The 22,682-nt window shown below is 48.5% G+C and overlaps 1 protein-coding gene across 1 annotated transcript; it reads left to right on the top strand.

Annotated features, from left to right (window-relative positions):
• Nucleotides 1-462: 462 nt before the first annotated feature.
• LOC309871934 (uncharacterized protein) lies at nt 463-20,599 on the top strand (the record flags this gene model as incomplete). The annotated part of the gene is made up of 7 exons (XM_082745431.1): nt 463-695; nt 7,092-7,202; nt 12,198-12,335; nt 12,760-12,837; nt 15,931-16,130; nt 16,845-16,928; nt 18,528-20,599. 4 exons carry the CDS (start codon nt 463-465, stop codon nt 12,761-12,763), a joined length of 486 nt encoding a protein of 161 aa, XP_082601557.1. The 3' UTR covers nt 12,764-12,837; nt 15,931-16,130; nt 16,845-16,928; nt 18,528-20,599.
• Between the last annotated feature and the right edge of the window lie 2,083 nt (nt 20,600-22,682).

Genomic DNA, 22,682 nt, shown 5'->3' with positions numbered 1-22,682 from the left:
GGGAGCCTCCCTACCGTGTGTCCTCATGCCCATCAGCAATGCCCTGCTACTTTAGGGGTTGGGGAGGCTGTGAATGTTAGAATAATGTATCCTTAACCAAGACTTCCTCTTTTCCTCTTCTTGCAGAGTATAATGTACTTCCTGAGCTCTTGGTTGCTTTTCTTTGGGGTACTATGATCAAAGGTTTGCATAGACACGTCAGTTTTTGTGGCCTATGGGCAGTGATTGTCAGGAGTGTGCAGTTTTAATTATTCCGGGAGGAAAAAGCCATTGTTGGTGAGGGTTTCCTCTTTACACGTCTTACACTCCAGTAAGTATGTAGGAGATAAAATAGGTTAGCTGGAAGGGTGCCCTGCCTGTGTTCCATCCTGCCAGCAGGGCGGATATTTCGAGCTCCCTTTCCCCCAGGGTTGCTAAACCCCACCAGCTGCCTTCTGCCTCAGAAGAGAGGAGCTGCAGGAAATGCATGTACTGCGGGTGTTCAGGAAAGCGTTGTTGGGCTCTTCCGTTGAACCCAGGGAATTCCCTGGATGGTGGGCGGAGCCGGAATGGTGGGTGGGCGGATCTGACTTCCCATCTGCTCGGGGGCAGGTGGGGACAGGTCACGAAGCATTGGGTTTGGCCTGTCCTCCAGCTAATCTGGGAGGACTTTCCCGCCCTTCACTGATTGGGTCCTCTCACCGGCCCCCTGAGAGGTGAGTGAGAACTAGCCTCAACCACAGACAGGACACGGAGGCTCAGATCCCGTGACTGCCCAAGGTCTCTCAGCGTCAAAGCCCTGGGGTGGGGGTGGGGGGACTACAAGTCAAGTGTCCTGACTCCTGGGCCGAGGTGTGAGGGGGAGAGGGGCGACTTGGCCCTCTGGGTGCCACAGTCGGTCCTGACTGCCGGATCCCTTTGGGCTCCTGGCTTGGGGCGGAGAGCAGGACCAGTCCGAGCTGGGACCTGGGAGGGAAGCGCCCAGCGCCTGTAGGTTGGGGAGCCCGGCGCGGGGCGTGAGCCGGGCCGCTCTGGGCGCAGGCGGGCAGCCGTAAGCCTCCGGGTGCCCCAGCTCCAGCCTGGCCCGCGCGGCGCCGCCAGGGCCCCGAGGCTCCCCGCGGAGGCTCTGGCCGCAGCCATTGGCCACCGGGAGCCGGGGCTGGGCGGGGGAGCGGGCCGGGCGTCGGGTTACTAGCCCTGCCGGCTGCGGCTGCGGGGGAGGGGGAGGGGCGGCCGTGTGGCAGCTGGCCGGTGGGGGCAGGGTGGGGACCCCAGGCAGAAGGAACCCCCCCCAACCACTGCCTGACTACGGCCCCCACTCTGGGCCTTAAAGGGAACCATTACCTCATTTGTATCCAACTCAATCAACAAACATTTGAGAAGCACCCACTTCATGTCAGGCGCTGCGCTGGACTTGAGTGGTGCAAAGAGGCACATCTGGGGTTCCTGTCCAAACTTGCAACTCATTGAGGGAATAAGAAATCCACATTGAAGAACGCCGAAGACACCTGGAAGTGGGTGATAAGGCCTGAGAATCACGAGCAACCAAAGTTATGGGGGTTCCAGGAAAAGCAAGTCTGTTATTCCCAACTCCTGCTCCCCAGGGTAATCTGGGAAGCTTCCACAGAGTGGCCAGGTGTGGGTGCCCTGACACCTTCCTTCTTGGCCTCCAACAGCAGGGAGAGCAGACCCATCATGCTTTCTGCCCACTCATCCCAGCCTGAAGCCCCACCCCACGCAACCCCCCTCCCCTCCTTGCCCTCCCAAACTATACCCTGGCCTCTACTCTAAACCTCCAAGAGGAGGACCCTCACTTCCTTCTTTCCGGAGCCTGTCTGTCCCCTAAGGACCCAGCTGTCCCCATAGCTCTCTCCACTGGAGGTTTTTTCCTCCCTCAGGCCATGCGAAAGTGGTCCACACTGACCATGAAAACTTGCAATCTGTTTCTTCCCCCTTCAGAAACCCAGCTCTTTTGGAATACATGTCATCAGAGTTTACTACCTACCACTTCTGCTAGTTAGTGTCACCTTATCATCCTCCTGGTCACTTTGCCTGTTCCCTGGTGAACTGGGCACCTTGTTCTTCTCCTACCCTGTCATCATTCTTGGTGACCTCAGCATCAGTGCTGATGATCCCAACGCTCTGACCGCTAATTCCCTTAACTGTCTTAGCCCTAGTGATGTATTTTCTCCTGCCCTGCCTTAGCTTCCTGGTTATACCTTGGACCTTGGAACCATGACTATCAACACCACCCCAAGATCTCAGATTCAAAGACACCCCCCCACTGGCCAGCCCTCCAATACACCCTGTCCAGTCTTTCTTTAAAAAAAAAAAAAAAAAAAAAAAGTACTGGGGCACTTGGGTGGTTCAGTGGGTTAAAGCCTCTGCCTTTGGCTCAGGTCATGATCCCAGAGTCATAGGATCGAGCTCTGCATCAGGCTCTCCGCTCAGCAGGGAGCCTGCTTCCCCCTCTCTCTGCCTGTCTCTCTGCCTACTTGTGTTTTCTCTCTGTCAAATAAATAAATTAAATATTTTTTAAAATAAATAAATAAACATTTTAAAAATGTAATCATTTGTTATTTTAGAGAGAGAAAGAGAGTGGGGAGAGGGGCAGAGCAAGAGAGAGAGGGAGAGAATCCACAAGCAGACTCCCCACAAAACACAGAGCCTGCCCTGGGGCTCAATCTCACAACCCCAAGATCATGACCTGAGCTGAAATCAGGAGTTGGACCCACCTAGGCACCACCCCCTCCAGTCTCTCCATTTCACCTGAGATCTCCAACCCATCCTGCTCCTGTTCCTGCACTCTGTGTCTCCCCTCTGGTCTTCCCTTCTTATCCGGCTGAGATTTCATGATCCAGCACACAAAATCTCCCTTGCAAACATTCTTAACTTCTTTCCACTGGTCTCTCTCCATCATATTCACCTGGCAAAAACCCAGCTGTGCTTAAATCAAACTGTTTACTTCACACCTGCAACCGAGCAGTTGCGCACCGCTGGAAGAAAATTCCCCAGCTGCTCTAGATGGACTCACTTCAAATTTACAGCCGTAAATTTCAAATAGGCATTTGAACTGCTTGACAATCCTACTACAGTTTCTTAGAAAATTTCTTTTCCCTCTCCACAGTGCAACAACTTCACACTTTCTCCTCTCTCTGCATATTTTCAAAACCCTTCCTCTTTCACTCTCCGTGTGACCTCAGGTATCCTTCATAGAGAAAATAGGTACAATCAGACCAACTGTGTGATCTGGCTGCCACCAAAGCCACCAGAATGTCTGCAGCTCTGCATTCTCTGCACCCATCTGGTGCCAGCCCCTGCATCTGGGCCCTGGACCCCTTTCCCTTTCACAGCATATGGATGCCCTCTGGTTCATGCATTGTTGACTTCTTCCTTTCTGCTAGATCCTTCCCATCAAAGTAAAACAGGAGTTATTTATTTATTTATTTATTTAAATTTTAAAAAAAGATTTTATTTATTTATTTGACACAGAGAGAGAGAGAAAGAGAGAGAGAGCACAAGCCGGGGGAGCTGTGGAGGGAGAGGGAGAAGCAGACTCCCTGCGGAGCAGAGAGCCCAACATGGGGCTCATTCCCAGGACTGCAGGATCATGACTTGAGCCAAAGGCAACCACTTAACAGACTGAGCCACCTAGGCACCCCAATAAAACAGGATTTAATTCCCCAAATTTAAAAACATATTAGCCTTTGCCTCATGTCTCCTGCCAGCTACTCCATTTTGCAGCTTCTCTGCAGAGCAAATGTTCCTGAGAGAGTTGTCTCTAGACTGACAGTCCTCTCTCTCACCTCCCATTCTCACCTCCACCCACTCCAACGGGGCTTTTATCCTTCCATTCTGTTGTAATAGCTCTTACTAAAAAGGCCAGTGACCCACATCTTGACTAAACTACTGGCCAGCTCATGGTCCTTGTCTCCTCTGGTCTCCCAGTGGCACTGAACATGTTTAAACATGCTGTGGTGGACTGATTATTGGTCCTAGTTCTTGTCACTCTGCCCTGTGACCATATTTATTTCTGTGTGATATTGCAGTCCGTCCTGCCAGAGGCAGAGTATACATTCTTGCCCCTTGACTTTGGGCGTGGTGGCATAACCTGTTTCAGCCAATAGATTACAGGAGGAAGTGACATGGCGCCAGTTCTAAGCCTTGGCCAAAGGAGGCATCCTGTGTTTCTACTTGCGTACTTTTGCCAATGTTATCCCCATGGGAAATAACGTACCCTAACCACCCTGCTGGTGGATGATAAGGGACACGTACATAGAACAGACTCAGACCCAACTGAAGCTTAAAGCTGCCCAGCCAAGGTCAACCACATCTCACTGACCTCCAGATGACCCACGGATGTGTGAGTTAAAGAAATATTTACTGTTATACACCTCTGAGATTTTTGTCATTGTTTGTTACCCAGCCATAGCAGACCAATACATCCTCCACCTTGAAATACTTCCTTTACTCAGTTTCCTTATAATCCAATCTTGTGGGTTTTTTCCCCCAACTTCACAGGTTGTTCTTCTCAGTTCTCTCTGCTGGTTTCATTCTACCAGATCCTTAAATGTTGACATGGCTTCTGTGTCAGCCCTTTCCCTTCTGTCTTTACTCTTTCCCTAAATGAAATTATCCAAGGCATAGCTTTGAATTCCATCTACACGGTTCTTCTCAAATTTAAGTCTGAGGACAAGACATCCCTGAATTCCAGACCCAAACCTGCTTCCACAGGTCCAGCTGATGTCTGATAGGTCTTGGCATGGCCACAACAGAACTATGGATTCACCTCTTCCCCCAAAATGGGCATCCCTTCCCCCCATCCAATTAGCCTAAAAAGGGAGGCATCATCCTTAACTCCTCTCTTCTGTCATAGGTCAGATCATCAATAAGTCCTATGGACTATACCTCCAGAATTGCTCCAGAAATCAGTACTGCATCTCACTATCTCTATAGCCACCACCCTGGTTTTATCTCTTCTTGTCACGACTTCACCATCCGCATCTCAACTCCTCAGCTCTTAGTCTGTGCTCTGCAAAGCAGCCAGAGTGATTTTTCTAAAGGGTAAATGAAATCTGTTCACTCTCAGCTAAGGGGCTCCAAACACTTCCCACTGCAACCAAAATAAAACTCACACTCCTTACCTGGTCCCACAAGGACTGATGATCTAGCCCCTACCTATGTCCCCAGAGCCCCTCAAATCTCCTTATTCCCATTGTCCCAGCCATAGTGGTCTCCATGGTGTCTCCAGATCACTACCAGTGCATCCCCGCCTCAGGGCTTTTGCACTCACTATTCCTCCTGCTTGGAGCCCTCTTCCCCATATCTTCACCCGGCTGCCTCCTTCCCATCCATACGGTCACCTCCACAAAGAGACCCTCCCTGTCTAACTAAAGCAGCACTATCAGCCCCACTCCACCCCCAATACCCCTACTCTAGCACATTCGTTAGCTTCTTTATAGTCCTTATCAACAAGTGAAATTGTTTGGCTTTGTGTCTATTCTGTTCCCTTCCCTTTAAACATAAAATCCTCATGGCCCATATTTGTCTTGATCTCTGATGTAGTCCCCAGATCCAGAACATGCCTTGCATGTAATGGGTTCTCAGTAAACGCCTGTTGACTGACCTGCTGATGCCGGAACTGGATGGAGCAGGGATGTGACCGGCTAGACGGTGAAGAGGGGGATGGGGTCAGTATCCCAGGAAGAGAGCGGCAGGGCCATACAGGGAGGCTGCAGAATTCAAGACCTGTCCAAGGGACCATGAGGGGCCAGGCTGGCTTGGGAGGAGGAGGGGAATGCCCATGGGGAGCTGGGGAAAAAAAGTCTGCATGGTGAGAGAGCTTGAACAGAGTCCTCCAAGTCCCTTGAATTAGTGGGTGCTGCTAAGGATTACGAGCCAAGGGTATGATAAATTCAAAGCAACAGTTTTGTGATGATGAATATGGTTGAAGAGTATGCATTTCTGAGTGTCCTTAACTAAGTGCTGTCCTGTGGGAGCAGGATTTTAGAAGACAAAGACATCTAGAAGAATCTGGGAGCCCAGGGGAGCCGGAGATCTTTTCCCTCGGATTTCAGATGCAAGAAAAACCCATTACCCAACCTTTTAGGGACCAGTATTGAGTTCCCATTTTTGGAAGGTCTCCCTGAGTTATTAAGGGTTTGCTGAGCGCACACAGCAGGCACTCATACACGTGTTAACGAGCTGGTGCCCTATGCCTTGGACTCTCTTACACCCTCCCCCCAATACACACACACACACACACACACACACACACACACACACGACTAAATTGCTTCTTTTTCACACAGTGACTGCACACAGCTTTACCAGACCCCCACCCCATGGATACACCCGGACCCAGCTACTTGCCTTCCCAGCCCCCTCCACCCAATTCCATTGTCAGAGCTGAACAAAAGGCCCAAGGCATCCTGGGTTAAAGGATTTTAACTCTGCCAATCCCAGGAGGCTCCAACAAGAAGCAGCTTCCTGCAGGAGAAAAGTGACTGAGAAATCTCCCCAGGGGACAGGGGATTTTTTTTTTTTTTTTTTCAGGTCTCAAAAACAGAACCCAGCCGCCAATCAAGACACTCCCCCACCAGAGCCTCACCCCAGCTCCCACCCCAGGGATTAGGAGCTTTATCTGCCTGAGACCTCCCGTCAGTCAAAAAGCTCTTTGGGTCGTTTCGCCCATGTCTTCTATATGTGGCGGTCAGGCTTGTTAGCTTCCACCCAAGCCCCAGGAACCGAGGAACCCAACCCACCTCCCACATCAGACCGGACTCCCCCTCTGCTCGTCCCGGAGCTCCTGCCCTCTGCCTCCCCAAGTTCGCCCTGCGCCCGCAGTGCTGTCCCCCTTCCCCCGCGGAACCTCGCAGCCCGGGCCGCGCGCGCCCCGCTCCCCGAAGCGCCGCACACCGCCCGGGGACCCGCGGGAGCTCGGGGCGCGGCGTGGCCCCTCCGGCGGGCCGCGGACACCAGCTCCAGAGCCCGACCCGAAACCCATCCTCCCCTCGGAGAGGCAAGACGGCGAGCTCGCCGGCGGTTGGCAACAGCATTTCCAGGGGCTGGGTTCGGTGTGCTCGTTCCTGAGTGTCTCTGTCCTCCCCCAGGGGAAGCGTCTGGGGAGCCCTTGCTGGCAGCTCGGCCCCAGTCTCCGAGGTTTCTGAAACAAAACTGCATTCGGTGTCAAACCCCTTTGCCCACCCTGGAACGAAAGTTAAGTATGAATTTTTTTTTTCTTCTCAAGTTTTTCACGTAGAAGAGATACCGGGTAAATTAGAAACATGTTTGGGAAAAGAGTGAGCAGTAAACGCTGGCATTTAAACAACACAAAAATGCCCACGCCAGGCCACACGCCCAGGCGGCCGCGACGCACCCAGCGGCTGCGCAGCGCCCTCTGGCGGCGGCGCGCGGGCGCGGCCGTTCCCTACTCCCACGCTCGGAACCGGGGACAGAGCTGCTGCCCCAAATCTGAGAAACACTGGGGCAACTTTGGAGGAAGGGGAGGGGGTTATGGAAAGCGTCCGACGCTGAGGCCCCCTTTTTGTGGTTCCGTGGCTGGCACTGAGGCCAAGAGCCCAGGGAAGGGGCCCACGTAAAAGAAAAACCTTTGTTGCTCTTTGAATGACCGCCTGAAATTCTACCAATGCAGCATCTCCCTTAACCTGCAGGCTTTGATTCTTTTTAAAATTCAGGTTCCTCGAGGAGGAGGGGTGACCCTTCAAAACAAGGGCAGATGACAGGCTCTGTCAAAAAAATACCAACGTGAACACCAAAAAGACATGATTGTACCATAATATGTACATTTTAGATGGTGAGGACATTTAGTAAGTATCATTTAATCTTCCTCTCTGTAGTGTTTGTTGCCCGGCATCCTTTGGTACTCTGAACAGCGGTGTTATTTTAGGCCGTGCCTCCCTCAGCGGCCATTCCCTCCAGATCAGTTGGCTCCCGCTTTCCTTGTCCCTGGTACATGCTAAACCTTTCTCCCTTCTGTCCACTTCTCACTCTCAGGGCAGCTCCTCTAGTTGAGGCTCCTGCAGCTTACTGTCTGGATGCCTGCTACCAGGGAGGGAGTGGAACCCTGCCTCCCAGTGCAGGATCCCAGGGAGAGTGGAAGGAGCTCCCCTCTCTGCCCAGCTGCAACCCTACTGTCCCTCCAAAGAGACTGTCCCCTCTTACTGCTTAGGGATTGTCTTCCCAAAGGTAGCAGAGTACTCCTGCTTTCAGCTTCCTCACTGATGATCTGTAATTTCTCTCCAGAAAAGTACTGTCATTCCTCCACCTGGTGGAAGTGGGAAAAGGGTCCATTCTCCCCCAGCATCTTCCTCTGAATCTCTTTTCCCTGCCTGAAGGATTTCTACTTACCCATCCTGCCTGGTGGGAATTCCTCCAACCTCATACCTTCCCTCTCTTCGAGGTATTTCTTGCTGTATTTATTGCTACCTAACAAGTTGCTCGGTCGCGGCGTAGAACAAGAAACAGGCATTTATTTATTTATGGCTCTGTGGATGGGCAGGTGGTTTCTAGACAGGCTCTGCGGGGCTCGCTCATGTGTCTGTGGTGAGGTGGCAGGTCACAGGATAGTTCAAGACAGCAGGGTGATGGGGAGGCTCTGCCGGAGTGAAAGGGTGACAGGGCCCTGCGTCTCTTATCCAGCAGGCTCGCCTGCTCGGGCTTCTTCCCATGGCAGCAGGGTTCCGAGAATGGGGATAGCCAAAACTACAAGGCTTCTCGAGGCCTAGGCTTGGAACTGATACAGCAAGAGCAAGTCACAAGGCCAGGCATGCGCTCAGAGTGGACTTCATCTCCTGAAAGAAGGCGCGACAGAGTCCTGTAGCCACGTTTGCAAACTGTCACGCTTCCCCGCTCCCTTCCTGGGGTGAGGGACCCATAGAAGAAGCACGCCTCAGGATATCACGTCCCTTATAGACTCGTTGGACAGGCAGCACAGTTCTGAAGCACACAAGCCCAGCAGTTGACACGCCCTGCCTCACGTCCTGACTCCATATTGATCAGACATGTGACCTCGGAAAGTTATCTTTCCTCTCTGGGACTCAGTTCCTAATTTGTAAAAATGGGAATTATAAATATTAAATTGAATTTCATCCATACTAAGTACTTAGGTGGTGTCTGGCACATGGTAAGTGTTATGCCATGAGGTGCCCACTGGCTGCCCACCAGGACAGCTGAGGCCACCAGCACCATCTCCCACACCAGCTCCAAAACCCCCTCCCACCACTGCCGACACCAATAGCCCCCAGTTGGAAGCTCTGCTGGTGGCACCTGGTGTCTTTGGTGCCCCACGGAGATGCCAGTGAAATGGCCTTGTAGGTTTTCACGAGCTCCTTCACTGAAGCCCATCTTTCTAGAGCTGGCTTACCTTAGCTCTTATAGGGGTGTCTGGGGGGGCGCCAGAGTTGATCAGGCTCAGGTCCTGATACTGGCGTTCTGGGATCAAGCCCCAACAGGGAGTCTGCTCCCCACCCCCCATGGGCTCTCACTGTCTACAAAATAAATAAATAACATCTTAAAAAAAAAAAAAATCAGCTCTTACAGACCCAAGGTATGCTTCCAGCTCTTCTTCCTGAGGGATTTGGACAAGTGAATTCTTCTCTCTGCATTTCAGTTTCCTTGTCTGTAAGATGGGGGTACCAATGGCCCCCTACTTACGATGGTTCAACTTAGAAATTTTTGACTTTACGGTGGTGCAAAAGTGATATACATTCAGTTGAAACTGTACTTGAGGAGTGCCTGGGTGGCTCAGTCATTAGGTGTCTGCCTTTGGCTCAGGTCATGATCCCAGGATCCTGGGATTGAGCCCCAAGTTGGGCTCCCTGCTCCGCTGGGAAGCCTGCTTCTCCCTCTCCAGCTCCCCGTGCTGCCTCTCTTTGTCATAAATAAATAACATCTTTAAAAAAAAAAAATGAAACCATACTTGGAATCTTGAACCTGGATCTTTTCCTAGGCTGGTCATATTCAGCGCCACTCTCGGCTACAACTCCCCATGGGCCACGTGACCACAAGCGTCAACAGCCGACACACTTACCACCATTCGGCACCCATCCAACCATGCAGTTTTCCACTTTCAGTACAGTACTCGTGTGAGATACTCAACAGTTTATTATGAAGTTAGCTTTGTGTGAGATGATTTTGCCCAACCGTAGGCTTGTGTAAGTGTTCTGAGCACATTTAAGGCAGGCTGGGCTTAGTTGTGAAGTTCGATAGGTTGATGAATTATGTGCATTTTTGACTTAGGATGTTTTCAACTTATAATGGGTTTATCAGGGATTAATCCCATCTTATGTCGGGGAAGATCTGTAATAGCAGTGCCTTCCACAGAGCATATAAAGAATAATATGAAGAAATTAAGAGCCTGTACTTTAAAAATGTTGGCACCCACAGGACACAGAACCTGTGTTTTCTGTGAAATTGCCCTTCCCAGAGGTGCTGAGAAATGGTCATGCGTGAATACTTTTCTCCCAAAAAAGTCCTTTGTCACTCATAGAACCTTCCTTTCCTGAAGTCCACCAAGATGGGCCAGGATGCCAGGAAACCAGCCGAGCTCTTCCTACCAATGCAGGTTTAATGTCTGGTCCTTCCACGACACCTTCTAAGGGCCTGATCTTTATTTCATTTTCAGCCTAGTATCTCTAACCCTTGGCATACGACTTGGCAAGGTAGGTGTTCAATATCTATCTGATGAGAGAAAGAAAGAATGAATGAGGATGTAGGAGAGGAAAGACTGTCTCTCTACCCCCCTAGATTCAACAGCTGGGTCTGTGAAATAAATCAGCAACAGGCAATGAACAGGAGAAAAGTTATACACAGTTATTTATTTTGACTGTTACACGGACAAGGGCATCACAGAAGGGGAAAAAAAAAGTGAACACCTGAAAAAGAGAGGACACTTGAAAGCTTATATACCATCTTCATAGAGAAGGGGAGGGAGATGCAGGTCACTTCGGGGAGAGCAAATGATTTGGGGAAAGATGAGTGGGCCCTCAGAAGGACAGATGGGAGGTTATGAGGGTGTGACAGCATCTGTCTAGGGGTGCTGTGGACTTGTAGTCTGCTCTCCTGGGAGAGGAACGTCTTCCCTGGTGGATGAAGCCCCCAGGTTGGGGATTTAGGACGATGGAGTTCCTTTCGGAGGCTCTGTCTTTAGGCAGATTAGGGCAGTTCAGGGAGAACCTCTCCCCACATCTGCTGTTTTTCAAGTGCCTTCAGCTCAAAAGGATCAATACACCCAAGCAGCATATTTGGGCCGATATGTCCTGAACTCCTGCAAGGACTTCATTCTGATAGGTTTTTTCCCCCTTGGATGAAACCAACTTCTTCTGGATGACTTCCAAACCAAGTCGCCCTGTAACTGAACTAACATGAGTTCGCTCCTTGGTGAGTCACAGACAGAAATTACACCAGGTGGAGTTGTCGCACAAAGGAGACTCTATTTGCAGCAAATAAGGAGATCACAGGGAATAATTTCCAGAGCCTTGACTCCCCGAGCAAGAGTGAATGGGTTCCTTTTATTGAAGTTCGGGATGAATATTCAGAAAGAGGAGCCTTGTCATTTTCCGTAGAGGGGGACACAAGATGGTGCCGTGAACCTTCAGGAAACAGGACTGTACCTGTCCTGTGGGTTATGTAAATGAGGCTTGTGCTCCTCCTTGGGTGAAGATTTTAGTATTATAATGAGGTTAAGGTAACCGTCAGTCATTCTACGGTTCCCTCCAAGGTCCTTCTGCACAGCTGTGTGTGGGGAGTTAAGTTCAGCCTGGTCTGGGTGGTCTGGGCCTGCTGGGATTCTCTGTCTGGGCAGCTGTTGATGCTTGAAGGGTAGCTTTTGTTTCCATGCCATCATGGGATGCCAGGCCTCTTGGGTTTTTTGCCTGAGCAAGGAGATAAAGATGGAAAGAAGAGCTTAAGGAAAAATGTGGGACAAAGGTCAGTGGATACAAGCAGGTGAGCAGTAAAGGTCAGGTCTTAGGGTCCAGCTGGTGACGACCCATTAGTGCAGAAGGGAAGATGTTTCCAAGAGTTTGGAGGGAGTAGGGCAGTGCTCCTCAACCTGACCGCCAGTTATAGTCCCTGGGGAGGCACAGGCCCACCCCCAGAAATTCAGCTGTAACGGGCCCAGGAGCAGCCAGGGAGTCCAGAATTGGGAGAAAGCCATGCTTTGTGTGCATTCGTCATTTTTGCCATGTCTCTCCCAGAATCCGAGTCTTCAAAGCTGACAGTGAAGCATTCCAGATTTTGTGGATGGTTCCCATAGAGTACAGACGACAGCAGAAAATGAATAATGCTGGGCAGGGATTACTAAGGACACCACAAAACAAGCTGCATAACTGTTGGTGCGTGTTTAGACACAACTGAGAAAAAAATCCTCCCATCACGACTTGATGCTTGACGCAATTCATGAAATGAGTTAATATTCATAAACGTGAGCCACGCAAAGTAAATGTGAATCCAGAGGCAAAGCAGGGGATGAGAATGGCTGGCTGCCCAACAGATTCCGGGGACCCATGGACTATCCCTAGGGAGCCAGGGTCAAGGAGTCCTGCTAGGAAGTGAGCTAGATGACAGACAGCCATACAGCCATTCAGATGGTGGGGGGGACGCTGACGGGAATGCTGAGGAGGAGGAGGAGCAGCTCCTTCTTCTATGAGTGGGCGAGGGTGGGGAGAAGAAAATGCGGGGCTTCTGGTATAAAGAAAACTGAATGGGTTTTGTATGTCTTTGTGTTTTTTGTTCCATTTTTGCCTGCTGCACTTTTAGCTGAACTCCTCTGAAAGCGAGATGTGTGTCCATCTGGAAACACATTGATTGACCCACACCCGCATGAGAAGTGTGGAGGTAGGTGTGCATGCTGGGGGATACGTAGGTATAGGTAGTGCTTGGGCAGCCTGGACAGAGTTTGAGAAGTTGGGGATCTTCGTGGCAGGTATAGTTCTGGCACTGGGGAGGAAGATGGTCACTGGCATCGAATGAGACTTGTAAACTCTGGAATTTAAATTTAGACCCCCAGGACAAGGTGCAGTTGTTCAGAGGGTAAGGAAATATGGCTGTCAACGATCTGAATTGGGCCCTAAAATCTCTCTGGGACACACAGACTGTAACACACAGGCTGGGACAACCTGAAGGCATTTGTATCAGAATGATCTGGGCTGCTGGTTCCCAAGGTGCTCTGGGGCCCACCCCAGATCTACCAAAGCTTGGGTACCAGGCTTTCTAGGAGTTAGGCCTAGGGAGTTCAAAAATTTTTTTTTTTTTTTTTAAAGATTTTATTTATTTGACAGAGAGAAATCACAAGTAGATGGAGAGGCAGGCAGAGAGAGAGAGGGAAGCAGGCTCCCTGCTGAGCAGAGAGCCCGATGCGGGGCTCGATCCCAGGACCCTGAGATCATGACCTGAGCCGAAGGCAGCGGCTTAACCCACTGAGCCACCCAGGCGCCCCGGGAGTTCAAAATTTTAAAGACGTGCCCCAGGTGATTGCCAGGTAACTAAGGACAGAGGGTCTTTATAGAGTTAGTAGACAGGGCTAGAGGAGGGTTGAGAATGGGCCTCAAGCTTTAAAATCTAGCATCTAACCCTGACTGATCTGCTGTGAGACCAGGAATCCGTATCCTAAGCCATTCCACAGACGATTAGGATAATCATTCACATTAGGTGTCCTTGGAGGGAATTAACTGGAAAGAAACTTACCCCATCTGTAACTTGACTCTGCAAGTCTCTGCACGCCTTGCCTCTTCATTCAAACTGGGGTATTCTGAACGGACTCCCAGAGCCAGCCTGGGGCTTTAGAGAGGCTGGGGCCATTGTGTTATTTCTTCCCCCAGCTTTACTGGGATATAACTGACATAAACATTAAGGTGTGTGATGTGTTGGTTTGATACACTGATACATATAATTCTACCACCGTGGCATTAACTAACACCTCCATTGCGTCTCATAATTATCATTTCTTTTTTTGTGGTGAGTACATTTAAGATCTACTCTCAGCAACTTTCAAGTATACAATACAGTATTATTAACCATAATCACCATGCTTTTCATTAGGTCCCCAGAACTTACTCATCTTACCACTGAAGGTTTGTTCCCTTTGACCAACATCCCCTACCCCCCAGCCCCTGGTCACCACCATTCTACTCTGTTTCTCTGCATTTGGCTTTTTTATTTTTTATTTTTTTTAAGATTTTATTAATTTATTTGACAGAGAGAGATCACAAGTAGGCAGAGAGGCAGTCAGAGAGAGAGAGAGAGAGGAGGAAGCAGGCTCCCTGCTGAGCAGAGAGCCCGATGCGGGACTCGATCCCAGGACCCTGAGATCATGACCTGAGCCAAAGGCAGCGGCTTAACCCACTGAGCCCAGGTGCCCTGCATTTGGCTTTTTTCGATCTCACAAATATAAGTGATATCATACAGTATTTGTCTTACTGTGCCTGGCTTGTTTCACTTAGCCTCATGCCCTCAAGGTCCATCCATCCCGGTTGCAGAGGGCAGGATTTCCTTTTCTTGTAACTGAGTAATATTCCATTGTCTATATATATCCGTTTATCTGTTGCTGAATACTTAGGTTGTTTCCAGATCTTGGCTATTGTGAATAATGCTGCGATGAACATGGGAAGGCACTTCTAGTTTGTTTGCTTATTTTGTTTTGTTATTTTGAGGTCCTGCTTTCATTTCCTTTGGATATATCCCCAGAGGTGGGATGGCTGGGTCACGTGGTGATTCTACTTTTAATTTTTTGAAGAACCTCTGTACTGTTTTCCACAGTGGCCACACCAGTTCACATCCCACCAACAGTGCATAAGTGTTCCTTTCTCTCTGCACATCTTCTGCCAACGCTTATTATCTCTTATCTTTTTTTTTAAGTTTTTATTTAGATTCTGATTAGTTAACATTCAGTGTAATATTAGTTTCAGGTGTACAATATAGTGATTCAGTATCTCTTATCGTTGTGATGACAGTGATTCTAACAGGTGTGGAGTGAGTAGGGCATTGTTTTGAAATCTTTTTGAATTGATAAGAAGCCACAAAATGCTTTTGGCCTCAAAGGAGGGAGTCTGGTCACCGTTCTTCCAGCTCCACTCAGAACAGCAGGCAGCAGAAAGTCGGCTGTAATAGAGTTCTAACGTCCACAGATGCGAGTGGACGTTTAAACAGGCATGTGTCTACACCAGCTGAGGCCCTGTTTTCTGGTACCACTGGCCATGGAGGCCACATATTTGCCAGTGGGTGAATTTCAAGGCAGCCTGACTCTCAAGTCCTTAGCTCTCACCAAAGGCAAACTTTGTTTTACCAAAAGTCTTTCCATTCTTATCCAAAAATAACACTGTATGCAGTTAATAATATTCTATTTAATATCAAAATGGGCAGGGGGTCCACAAGGTCAAAACTATTTTCATAATAAAATGTTATTTGCCTTTTCGCTCACATCTTCTCATGACCGTATGAAGCTGTGAGCTTGGGGAAAACTCTGATATCACAACAGAGTGAGTCCAAAAGCAGATAGGAGACTCCATCTGTTTTTTATTAAGCTAAACATTTTAAAAGTTTGCAGGAATGTAAAACGGTGCCACACTTCTCACTATCATTTTGTTTTGTTTTGTTTTTGAAAATACAGTTATCTTTAAAATTGTGTTAATGCGGTAGGTTTAATATTGTAATTTTAAGTAAGTATTTTTAAATATTCCGTTTTAATTTCTAATATGGAAAGTTTGGGGAGGTAGACCCCACATAAATAAAAGGCTCTTTCAATAATATTTACGAGTATAAAGGAGTCCAGAAATCAAGAAGTGGGAGAACCACGACCTTATTTCTTCCCCAAATTATAGTGTCCTATAGGCTCCACCCCCAAAGTTTTCCTGAGTAAAGCTCCCTTTCCCCGCCAGCGTTTGGGCTCCACCCTGCTGATAAGCTAACCTCTCTCACCCCTTTCCAGAACAGCTGCCTCCAGGCTTCCCCGCGGCCCTTCCCATCCCTCCTCCTGGTCCTCCCTTCTCGCCCTCCAGAGTGAGAAAGCATCCTTTGACTGTGCTCAGCAAACCTAGAGTGGGGACAAGGGACTCGTGCAGTTGAGGAAGGAAGGGACGAATCACAGACACTACCCTCAAGGAGCTTCTGATTTCGTAGGGACGTACGGACAGGTCAAGCAGCTCCAGGAGGTACCTGTCCTTGCCTTTCGCTAGCTAACACTCTCCTCCCCGCCCCCCGCCCCCCCCACTCCGCACCACCCCTTTCTCTTCCGCCACCCTGGATTCCCGAGATCCCGGGCCCGAGCGCCCCCTGGTGGCCGTCCCTCGTCGGTGCAGCCTTTTTCAGAGGAGCCCGAGGCGTAACTAGAGTTAAAAAAGACCTCAGTCGAGTCTCTCGGGATCCCAGTTCTGGGAACCTGTCCCTGTGAGGATCTGTCTCGGTTTTCGGCGGCCTTCTGTCTGTCCCCGTGCTCATGTTTACCCCTGGATGAGTAATTCCAGCCTGCTTCTGCCTCTGTGCCTGCCGCTTATCTTGTATTCGTTTCCCCCACCAAGCCCATTAGTAGGTGGCAGTCTGTCACGGTAGAAATAGTATGTGCTGCGGCTTGGACCCAAGTCCAAGGAGCACGATGCCAAAGTTCCACTTCCTACTGGCATGCCCCACAGTAAATAATCTGATGGCTAAAGCAGCCCTGGACATTGGCGAACGATGGATATTCTACGTTGGGGTCAAGTTCCTTCCAAAGGGGAAAAGTGAATCCACAGCCTCTGAATCTCAAGGCTTAGGCTGGATTCCGGGCTCTCCAGGAGTGTATTTCCTGCATTCTGGGGTGGGGGTCAATATCCTAAGACCTCCACCCTCCACCTTCCGGGGCTTTCTTCCAGGGATGTAGCGTCTCCGCCCCCGCCCCCACCTCCACCCCCCGCGCTATGGCTGTGGTCTGCTATCAAATCTCAGAACTCCTCAAAGTGAGTATGCAACTTCAACTCTGGCTTCCTCAACACAAAAAGCAAGCCCTAATATCGAGGAAGGAAATGCCAAAGTGTCTCTTTTTTAATCGAACCCTAGAAATTCAGAATGAAAGTATCCTCAAAGTGAGGATACTGGGAACAGGATTGGGGAGTGGAAAGGATTTCCAGATTCAGCAAGATATCCTCAGGGACCAGCCTGAAGATTTCTCCTACTGCTCTGACCCAGAGTCCATTAGCAGGAACCTCACTGCCCCATCAACAAACTCGACCTAGTGGTTTCCATGGTAACCATCAAAGAGTGATCCCCTTTTTCTTTCCTACAGATGTTCCTCCTACCCCTCCCCTTGACAATCACTTTCAGACAGGGCCTAGAACTGGATTCTGTTCAACTCTATTTGCAAATCATTTCCCCCTTTTAATCCATGTTTTAAGAAAGTACAAACCAGGGGCACCTGGGTGGCTCAGTGGGTTAAAGCCTCTGCCTTTCACTTAGGTCATGATCCCAGGGTTCTGGGTTCTCTGCTCAGCGGGGAGCCTGCTTCCCCCCTCTCTCTCTGCCTAATTGTGATCTCTGTCTCTCAAGTAAATAAATAAAATCTTAAAAAAAAAAAAAAAAAAGAAAAGAAAGTACAAACCATTTCTTTAATTTACATGGAAATACCCTTTAAAAATGAACCAATAATGTCAGGTATGTGGAAGCATGGGAGTTCATTTTATTATTCTTTTTAAGTATGCTTAAATTTTCCTATAGTGAACACAAAATTTTAAAGTAAACTAAAAAATTTTAAAAATAATATCTATGCGGGTGCCTGGGTGGCTCAGTGGATTAAAGCCTCTGCCTTCGGCTCAGGGGGTCCTGGGATCAAGCCCAGCTCGGGGATCTGCTCAGCAGGGAGCCTGCTTTCCTCTCTCTCTCTGCCTCCCTCTCTGCCTACTTGTGATCTCTATCTCTCTCTGTCAAATAAATAAATAAAACCTTTGAAAAATAAAATAAAATAATGTCTATGCCCATCGTGGGGCTTGAACTCACAACGCTGAAATCAAGAGTTGCATGCACCACCACCTGAGCCAGCCAGGTGCCCCTGGAGTTAAAAAAAATTTTAGGCAAAAAAGAAAAAAAAAACATTCAAAACCCTCTTCCCACATATCTGAAGAAAATCTGGTCTTTGTGAAGAATGATGAGAGGTTGCAAAATAAATACCATTTTCTATAAAAGGAATTAATAGATTATAAACCTCAGTCCTTATTTGGGATATGGTAAAGATGTCAGAGTCTTAAAATTTTCATTTTGAAGCACAAAAAGACTATAGATAAGCCTTTAAAGTATAATAAAAACATAGGTATTTGGGGGAAATTTTTAAAAATGGTTGAATCACATTGTCCTTCCATAACTCCCTTCCCGTCTTTTACTCATGTCGCCCCTGTACCATTCCAAATCTTTCAAACTTCCATAATGAGAAACCCAGCAAGTATGAGCGCCTGCTGTCCCTGTCCTACAACAGGGGTTGGGTAAACTACAGTCCTTGGGCCTATTCTTGTGGGGTGCCTGTTTTCGTGTGGCCGGTCAGCTAACAATGGTTTTTGCATTGCTAACAGGCCATAAAACAGGCAAACACTCAAAGAAGGATCTGTGACCTACACTCGATGTCCAGCCTCTGGCCACATCTGGTCCATGAAGCATCTGTGCTGTAGGCTGGCTGGAGCCCTGGTGAAAGGTGGCTTTTCTTCCATCCAGGCAGCTATGACGAAAGGTACAGCCAGGAAGTTGCCATGCCGACAGGGAATTCAGTTCTTAAAATAGTCCACTGTGCTGAGGCATTTTCGGGGTGGGTGGGTTTGGAGGGAGGGGGTTCGGGAGAGGGGTGGGGAGAGATGATAAACTAATGAGTCAGACCCAATTGGTGACAGCTGTTCTGTCATCCCTCTGGCAATGTGAGGTGGGAAGGGGACAGCTCTCTAAAATGAGGTAGGTGGCAAAGAGACATTTTCCATTCAAAGAGCAGGAGAGCTCTGTTTCCTCACACTATTTTCCTGACAGAAGGAAATTCCCCTCTCTGTGGGTCCACCCTGCAGAGAATAGATGTAGGCACGCCTCACTCACACAACGCCTGCAGGACTGGGGGACCTGTAGGAGTGGGAGGGGCAGGCTCTCTCACACGGCTGCCTCATGGCTCTGTCCACAGCAGGCCCAAGTCTCCTCATTGTCACAGGTAGCATCATCATGGGACAGTAGGGAACAAAATTCATCACCCCAAAATGTGTCTCTTCGGTACGTAGATTATTGTAGGCTGATTATTTTTAAGAAACAGAAGGCTCAGGAAGAACCTTCAACCTTCCCCTCATGGTTTACAACAATTTAGATAGACAACTTCCTCCAGCAAGGGAGCTATCACCATAGGTAACCACAGCATAATATGGACTACGGGTGGCTGAATTGTCTTTCTTCCCTTTATAGTCCCAGATCCCTCCCCACTTCTCCTTAACTCTGGGTGTCCTATAATCCTCAATTGCCTGACTTCTTGTGGGCCTCATTTTCCTATGGAGACCCTTAGTATGTACTTAAATTTGATTTTCTTCTGCTAATCTATCTCATGTCAATTTAATTCATAGCCCAGCCGCCCCCCCAAAAAAAAAATCCCTTGAAAGATAGAGAAAATTTTTTCTTCCGCAACAGGGCCAAAATGAAAATCTATCACTAAAAATGTCTTCTATCCAGGCAATCAACCATCGATCAACCATCAATTGATTAACCAATCAATCAACTATCATTATTTGAGCATTTCCTGTCACTTCTCTGTTGTGCCCTCAATGCCTGGAAGATGAGCTGAGTATTTATTTTTTATTGCGGTAAAATATATATAACATAAAACTTACTATTTTGACCATTTTTTAACTGTACAATCCAGTGGCATGAAGTACATTCACACTGTTGTACAACTAGCCCCACCATCCATCTTTGGAACCTCTTTATCATCCCATATACTGAAAGTCTACACATAAGTCTCCATTCTGTACCCACCCCTAGGCCCTGTCAACCACTATTCTATGTTCCATCTATACAAACCGCCTATTCTAGGAGTCTTGTATAAATGGAATCATATGGTATTTGTTCTTTTGTATCTGGCTTATTTCACTTAGAATATCTTTAAGGCTCATCCCTGTGGATATGCATCAGAATGTCATTCTCTTTCAAGGTCAAATAATATTCCATTGTGTGTATAGACCATGCTTCGTTTAGCCCATGAATGGACATTTGGGTTGTTGCCACCTTTTGGCTATTATGAATAATGCTACTATGAACATGGACGTACAAATAGTTGTTGAGTCCCTACTTTCAGTTCCTTTGGTGGCAAAGTCCATCTTCAGAAAGAGAACAAGGAGAAGATTGAGAATGCAATCTCGGGGCGCAGAAGACACTACAGCAGCATTTTCTTACCTTTTCCATTCCATCATCCAAAGTCCATCTTTGAGAAAGCCAGAAAGCCCTTGTCTCCTGTCTTCCTCCCTCATCCATATGCTCGTACTGCCTATTATCATGAGGTCATTCCCAGGGGCACCTCTAGTCCCAGATCCATCATCAAGGACAATGGGCAGCCTGAAGGTTGATGGTTAGTTCTCATATCTTTCAGTGTTGAGCATTATTAAAATAAAACCAATGGTATCTTTTAGCATGGTTTCAATGTGTGTTTGTAGTAAAGGACTCATTTCCTACCAGGAGCAGAGAATGGAAAGACATGGTGTGTGGCATATCACTAGCAGTTTTTTGGTTGGGAATGGGTACATGGTCTCAGTTAGCTCAGGCTGAAGGGAATGAATTTTATTTCATGGCTGGGCATGGTTCTATTTTTGCTTCGGTGTTTTGTTCTCTAGAAGTGTCCCACTTGAGGCCAATTGAAAGGAAGCTGGGCTATGGATGCAGCTGACATCTAGGAAAGAAGGCAGAACTGAGAGAATAGCAGAATATGGTTCTAGCACCCTGATCATGCAATGCCTGAAGCTTGAACTACCCCAGTTACCTCTGAAGAAGCTAATAAATCACCTTGTATTTCAAGCCAATTTTGGCAGGGCTTTCTAACGTTGGGGCCAAAAACATTCTAACAGATGCAGTCTGCATGGTGTTAGGATTTTGGTTTTAACCCGAAGAAGAGTGAAATATGTTTTGAGGTTTCTGCACAGAGAACCCAGGGAGAGGGCTCAGTCAGATCTGCACTTCAAAGCATCTCTTTGGCAGCAGGGTGGAAACGGTTAGTAGGAGTTGGAGTGGTTACAGTTAGGGGCCTTATTGTGCTAGTCCAGTCCTAGTAAAAGGTTATAGAGGAGAGAAGAAGAGATCTGGGAGATTTTTTAAAAAAATATTTTATTTATTTATTTGAGAGAGAGAGAATGAGTGTGAGAGAGAGAGAGCATGAGAGGGAAGAGGGTCAGAGGGAGAAGCAGACTCCCAGCTGATCAGCGAGCCCGATGCAGGGCTCGATCCTGGGTTTCCAGGATCATGACCCGAGATGAAGGCAGATGCCAAGCAAGAGGCACCCAGGTGCCTGAGATCTGGGAGATTTTAAGGAAGTTGGGTGACTTTGGCAGAAGTCAGTAAGGTAGTAAGGTTGACAAGACTTGGTGATGGTTTGAGGGGAGAGGATGGTGGTATCAGGGGTGACCTCTCTGTGACTTGCTCAGCTGGATGGATAGGGGTGCGACCCTCATGACAGAATTGTCGTTGAGGAAAAAAGATTGAACACTGACAGTGTCAGGTTGCTGGAGAAACTGGACTTCAGCGGGAGAAGCAAGAGCCAACGTTAGCTTAGGGCTAGCCGTGAACGGAGTATGCTTTACCTGTATAAACTCATGAGTACAATAGCCTCGTTGCCACTTTACAGATGAGGAAATTGAGGCATGGGGAGATTTAGTAACTTCTCTCAGGCCTATACAATCAGCTAGGAAATGAGATTTGAACTCAAGCAGTTTGTCCCCATGAATTTCCCAAGGAATATATGCGCCAAGAAGGTTCAGATGAGAAACAGCAGAGGATACAGTACTGTTTTCTGAGGCCTGAGACCCCACCTCCAATGCAGAGCACTCTAGGAAGCTGGATTTTAATTCCTGGCCCAGCTCCCCTTTCCTAAATCAGTTAACACCTTGATGGCTTCTGACTAAGCAGTCTGTATCCATATCCCAGCCCCAGCCCCCTTCACAGAGCCACCTCGGGAGGCTGTTTGCTTCCTCCGTGCCTGGAGCTGATCTGTCCCTGCTGCCCAGGGACCACATCTTCAGCCTGCTGCTGTCAGCAGGGAGGAAGGGTGCCAGGCAGAAGGAAGGCATGGGTGAGCCCTCAGAGGGCCAGCCTACCCTGCGGTCACCCAGAAAGGCAGAAAAGAGAGAGCCATCCTAGGTGCTCCAGGTCCTTGGAAAGCACCGCCTTTCGAAGTTTGTGCGCTGGAGTCGATCCGTTCTCGGCACCTATAGGGAGGTACGTCTTCATCGTGGCTTCTCTTGTTAACACTCGGTGCCAGGCAATGTCCTCAACAGCAGCCTTCCGGTAACACAGAGTGGTTTCCTGAGCCCTGTCCTAGGGCATCCCTCGGTGGAGAGGACTGCTGGGCACTGAGACTACTGAGTGAGGGGGAGCTGGACACAGCTCTGCACAGGACCATTTCATCGTCTTCTTCATCACTGTCATCATAGTGTTTCAATTTATTAAGTGAATCTACTGAACTTACCATTTAATATCGTAACCCCAAATGTCAGATGGGGGCT

Source organism: Mustela nivalis (genome assembly GCF_964662115.1).
Source record: "Mustela nivalis genome assembly, chromosome: 8".
Lineage (NCBI taxonomy): Eukaryota > Metazoa > Chordata > Mammalia > Carnivora > Mustelidae > Mustela > Mustela nivalis.
This window is presented reverse-complemented; position numbering and strand designations above follow the sequence as displayed.